This window comes from Homarus americanus, unplaced genomic scaffold (genome assembly GCF_018991925.1).
Source record: "Homarus americanus isolate GMGI-L3 unplaced genomic scaffold, GMGI_Hamer_2.0 scaffold34921, whole genome shotgun sequence".
Taxonomy (NCBI): Eukaryota; Metazoa; Arthropoda; class Malacostraca; order Decapoda; family Nephropidae; genus Homarus; species Homarus americanus.
In genome coordinates, this window is record NW_024741901.1 from 4,773,224 (window position 1) to 4,779,337 (window position 6,114).

The window sequence follows — 6,114 nt, forward strand, 5'->3', positions numbered from 1 at the left end:
TACAACCACCTTTATCATTACCACCACCATCAAAATTACCTCCAACCATTACCAATACTATCACCAACACCACCACCCTTCGCCTCTGTTATCTCACACACACACACACACACACACACACACACACACACACACACACACACACACACACACACAGAAATACGATAAAAAAACGCACATAAATTCTGAATATATCCAGTGCTCGAAAAACACACTTCGCCATTTCCATCACTTTCTCAGCTCTCCCGACACTGGTGAGGCGACGACCTGCTATTACTAAGTTGGCGCCCCCCACCACTTGAGGCTCTCTCCCGACACTCACCTCTTAACACCTCACCACTGCAATAATGTTGAGAGAGAGAGAGAGAGAGAGTAAAATCAAACCATAATATACGACAGAAATTACTCTCTCTCTCTCTCTCTCTCTCTCTCTCTCTCTCTCTCTCTCTCTCTAACACAAATTTCAGGGTGGTGGGAAGGAGTTGTCAGCTGGTTAAATCTGGGTTCAGATAGAGAAGACATCTCGCCACCTCAGGGCACTACACCTCGATGTGAGAGAAGTTGACCATAAACCGGTATTTCGTGGGTTAGGGTCAAATTGTTCTGGCAAGGTGATCCAGGTCGATAGAGCACTGGCCATTATAACTAAGCCAACCTCTAGTGGTCCTGTTGAGAGTGTGTCTTACCGTGGAGGATAATAACGAGTCCTCATACACGCCGAACATCAGTCAATGTACAAGTTACTTATGTTTTAAATAACAGAAAAATAAAGCACCTGGATAAAATCAACGAGCCTTATGAAACAGGCACCACCTCTAGAAATTAGACCGTAAATTAGCTTTCTCAAATAACCTAACTTAACCAAACCTATGTTTGGTTAGGTTAGGTTAGGTTACGTTAGCTTACGTTAGGTTACCTTTCGTTACGTCAGGTTACGTTAGGTTAGATGAAAACTAATGATCTTAAGATAATTTGCAGGGGTGTAACGGAAAAGTAACGGAATAAGTGAGAATTAAAGCATGTATATTCAATTACACATATTTATAATGTGTAACTTATTACAAAACTTATTCCCCAATAATTTGCGTTTCCATGTTTGTATTTACATCCGGTAATGATATATAAGTTTATTGAGTGTTGGCGCCCTGGTACTGTACACCTCCTGTGAAGCGTCGGCCCTCTCCTCGGGGCTGTCAAGATGTGTCCTTGCTCCCTTATTGAGTGTTGGCGCCCTGGTACTGTACACCTCCTGTGAAGCGTCGGCCCTCTCCTCGGGGCTGTCAAGATGTGTCCTAGCTCCCTCACCCGACCTCAGAAGCCTAGACGCGATACTCTCCATTATTTTTACAAATTCTCGGATAATGCCATTAAATCAACGGCTCGGATCTTGTTACGCCACTTACATAAATGATACTTCGTTACTGCCCTATTCATACGTTGCCTAACTACATTCACCCCCCACACTCACACACATAATGATTGCCCCTCGGAACGAGGATAACCGGCCCTAAGGCCACCTATGCGTGAATTTGTTTAAGGTGTAGAAGCTGTCGCCAACACAACAACCACACCCTAAGTTAAAGAGCTGCATGACCCTGTGTCAAGGAATAGTCTGAGAAGACCGGACAACTCGCTAACTGCACTGGCTAATCATTACCCCGGAACACGGATTAACATTCAGTTTCCACTCACTGCTGGGTAGACAGGTAAATGATGTAAAAAATTCTTGCCCATAGTTCCACTCTGGCCTACTAATCCCGGGCATCTTAATTTGCACTCCCTCCAGAGACGTAGAGTGAAGGGCGATATGATCGAGGTGTATAAATGGAAGTCAGGGTTAAACAAAGGTGATATAACAAAGGTACTTAAATTATCCAACCAGGAACGAACTTGTAGCAATGGTTATAAATTAGACGAATTTAGATTTAGGCGCGAGATAAGTGTACACTAGTTTAGAAATAGAGTAGTGGATGAGTGGAACAAGTTACCAAACATCATCATTAACTCGAACACGCTTGGTAGCTTCAAATATAAGTTGGATGGATATATGAGCGATAGGGGTTGGGTGTAGGGACTGTTTAGTTGGGCCGATAGGTCCGCTGCAGTATCCTCCATTCCTATGTTCTATTATACACCAGGTGTCAGTGAGGCCACACCCTAATATACACCAGGTGTCAGTGAGGCCACACCCTAATATACACCAGGTGTCAGTGAGGCCACACCCTAATATACACCAGGTGTCAGTGAGGCCACACCCTAATATACACTAGGTGTCAGTGAGGCCACACCCTAACATACACCAGGTGTCAGTGAGGCCACACCCTAATATACACCAGGTGTCAGTGAGGCCACACCTACTATACACCAGGTGTCAGTGAGGCCACACCTAACCAGGTATACACTAGGTGTCAGTGAGAACACCTACATACACTAGGTGTCAGTGAGGCTACACCCTAATATACACCAGAGTGTCAGTGAGGCCACACCTAATACACTAGGTGTCAGTGAGGCCACACTAATATACACCAGGTGTCAGTGAGGCCACACCTAATATACACTAGGTGTCAGTGAGCACACCTAATATACACAGGTGTCAGTGAGGCCCACACCCTATGCCACCAGGTGTCAGTGAGGCCACACCCTAATATACACTAGGTGTCAGTGAGGCCACACCTAATATACACCAGGTGTCAGTGAGGCCACACCCTACTATACACCAGGTGTCAGTGAAGCCACACCCTAATATACACCAGGTGTCAGTGAGCCACCTAATATACACCAGGTGTCCAGTGAGGCCCATCCCTATACACCAGGTGTCAGTGAGGCCACACCAGGTGTCAGTGAGGCCCACACCTAATATACACCAGGTCGTGAGAACCCACATCCTACTATACACCAGGTGTCAGTGAGGCCACACCCTAATATACACTAGGTGTCAGTGAGGCCACACCCTAATATACACCAGGTGTCAGTGAGGCCACATCCTACTATACACCAGGTGTCAGTGAGGCCACACCCGAATATACACTAGGTGTCAGTGAGGCCACACCCTAATATACACCAGGTGTCCAGAAGCCACATCAACACCAACATCATCAGCAAATGACAAACATTCCCCGTTAGTGGAGAGATGTTTCTTCACACGTTACGTCACCAGCATCCTTGGTTGCCAAGGTGATGGCTCCTTAAGAGACGCCAGATTGAGGAATATTACCATCCGGACGATACATTGACCAGTCTAGGGTAATGGCAGAGATGGTGGCTGTGTTAACATGGCACAAAGCAGAGATGGTGGCTGTGTTAACATGACACATGATAAAGGTGGCGGCTGTGTTAACATGGCACAAAGCAGAGATGGTGGCTGTGTTAACATGACACATGATAAAGGTGGCGGCTGTGTTAACATGGCACAAAGCAGAGGTGGCGGCTGTGTTAACATGACACAAAGCAGAGATGGTGGCTGTGTTAACATGACAGAGGTGGCGGCTGTGTTAACATGACACAAAGTAGAGGTGGCGGCTGTGTTAACAAGACACAAAACAGAGGTGATGGCAACATGACACAAAGCAGCAGAGGGGCGGCATGCAACATGGCACAAAGCAGAGTGTGGTGTTAACATGGACACAAAGCAGAGGTGGCGGCTGTGTTAACATGACACAGAAGAGTAAGTAGCTGTGCCAACATGACACAAAGCAGCAGAGGTGGCGGCTGCTGTGTTAACATGACACAAAGCAGAGGTGGTGGCTGTGTTAACATGACACAAAAGCAGAGTGGCGGCTGTGCTAAACATGACACAAAGCAGAGGTGGCGGCTGTGCTAACATGACACAAAGCAGAGGTGGCGGCTGTGTTACATGACACAAAGCAAGAGGTGGCGGCTGTGTTAACATGACAAAAGAGATGGTGGCAGGCTGTGGGCACATGGCACAAAGCAGAGGTGGCGGCTGTGTTAACATGGCACAACATGCAGAGGTGGCGGCTGTGTTAACAAGACACAAAGCAGAGGTGGCGGCTGTGTTAACATGACACAAAGTAGAGGTGGCGCTGTGTTAACAAGACACAGCAGAGAGGCAGGCTGTGTTAACATGACACAAAGCAGAGGTGGCGGCTGTGTTAACATGACACAAAGCAGAGGTGGCGGCTGTGCTAACAAGACACAAAGCAGAGGTGGCGGCTGTAGTGACACAAAGCAGAGGTGGCGGCTGTGTTAACATGACACAAAGCAGAGTGGCGGCTGTGTTAACATGACACAAAGCAGAGGTGGCGGCTGTGTTAACCACACAAAAAACAGAGGTGGCGGCTGTGCTAACATGACACAAAGCAGAGGTGGCGTGCTGTGTTAACAAGACACAAAGCAGAGGTGGCGGCTGTATTAACATGACACAAAGCAGAGGTGGCGGCTGTGTTAACATGACACAAAGCATAGGTGGCGGCTGTGTTGGGCATGACACAGCAGAGGTGGCGCACAGGCACAACACAAGGCAGAGGTGGCGGCTGTGTTAACATGACACAGCAGGCAGTGGCGGCTGTGTTAACATGACACAAAGCAGAGGTGTGGCGGCTGTGTTAACAAGACACAAGGCAGAGGTGGCGGCTGTGTTAACATGACACAAAGCAGAGATGGTGGCTGTGCTAACATGACACACAGCAGAGGTGGCGGCTGTGGCAACACATGACACACACAGCAGAGATAGGGCATGTGTTAACATGACACAAAGTAGAGGTGGCGGCTGTGTTAACAAGACACAAGACACAGCAGCACAAGACACAAGCAGAGGTGTGTGACACAAAGCAGAGGGTGGCTGTGTTAACAAGACACAAGTGCATAGGGTGGCGGCTATGCATAACAAAGACACAGGGCATAGGTGGCGGCTGTGTTAACAAGCAGAGGTGGCACTGTGTTAGGCATAGGGTGGCGGCTGTGTTAACAAGACACAAGGCAGGTGGCGGCTGTGTTAACAAGACACAAGGCATAGGTGGTGGCTGTGTTAACAAGACACAAGGCATAGGGGTGGCGGCTGTGTTAACAAGACACAGGCATAAAGGTGGCGGCTGCTGTTAACAAGACACAAGGCATAGGTGTAAGTGGCAGGTGTTAATGTAAGACATGCTGCGGGCATAGGTGGCGGCTGTGTTAACAAGACACAAGGCATAGGTGGCGGCTGTGTTAACAAGACACAAGGCATAGGTGGCGGCCAGGTACACAGGGCAGTGTATAGCTGCATTAACAAGACACAAGGCGCATAGGGCGGCTAGTGTTAACACGACACACAAGGCATAGGTGGTATGTGTTAACAAGACACAGGGCATAGGTGGCGGCTGCGTTAACAAGACACAAGGCATAAGTGGCGGCTGTTAGTGTTAACAAGATACAAGGCATAGCAGGCTGTGTTAACAAGACACAAGGCATAGGTGGCGGCTGCGTTAACAAGACACAAGGCATAGGTGGTGGCGCATAAAGCAAAGACACAAGGCATAGGTGGCCTGCGTTAACAAGACACAAGGCATAGGTGGCGGCTGTGTTAACAAGACACAAGGCATAGGTGGCGGCTGTGTTAACAAGACACAGGGCATAGGTGGCGGCTGCGTTAACAAGACACAGGGCATAGGTGGCGGCTGTGTTAACAACACAAAGCACGGCTGTGTTAACAGACACAAAGCAGAGGTGGCGGCTGTGTTAACATGGTGGCAGGGTGGCGGCTGTGTTAACAAGACACATGATAAAGGTGGCGGCTGTGTTAACAAGACACAGGGCATAGGTGGCGGCTGTGCTAACAAGACACAGGGCATGGGGTGGCGGCTGCAAGTAACAAGACACAAGGCATAGAGGGTGGCGGCTGTGTTAACAAAGACACAGGCATAGGCGGCGGCAGAGGTGGCGGGCTGTTAACAAGACACAGGGCATAGGTGGCGGCTGTGTTAACAAGACACAAGGCATAGGGTGGCGGCTGCAGCACAAGAGACACAGGGTATAGTATGGCTGTGTTAACAAGACACAAGTGGCGGCTGCTGCGTTAACAAGACACAGGGCATAGGTGGCGGCCAGGCAACAAGACACAAGGCATAGGTGGCGGCTGCGTTAACAAGACACAGGGCATAGGTGGCGGCTGTGTTA

General features: G+C 48.8%; 1 protein-coding gene across 1 annotated transcript; it reads left to right on the plus strand.

Annotated features, from left to right (window-relative positions):
* The first annotated feature begins 3,582 nt into the window (after positions 1–3,582).
* LOC121876376 (loricrin-like) lies at positions 3,583–5,826 on the plus strand. The gene is made up of 3 exons (XM_042381447.1): positions 3,583–3,664; positions 5,122–5,198; positions 5,479–5,826. The coding sequence occupies exons 1-3, from the start codon at positions 3,583–3,585 to the stop codon at positions 5,824–5,826; spliced, it is 507 nt and encodes a 168-aa protein (XP_042237381.1).
* The last annotated feature ends 288 nt before the right edge of the window (positions 5,827–6,114 follow it).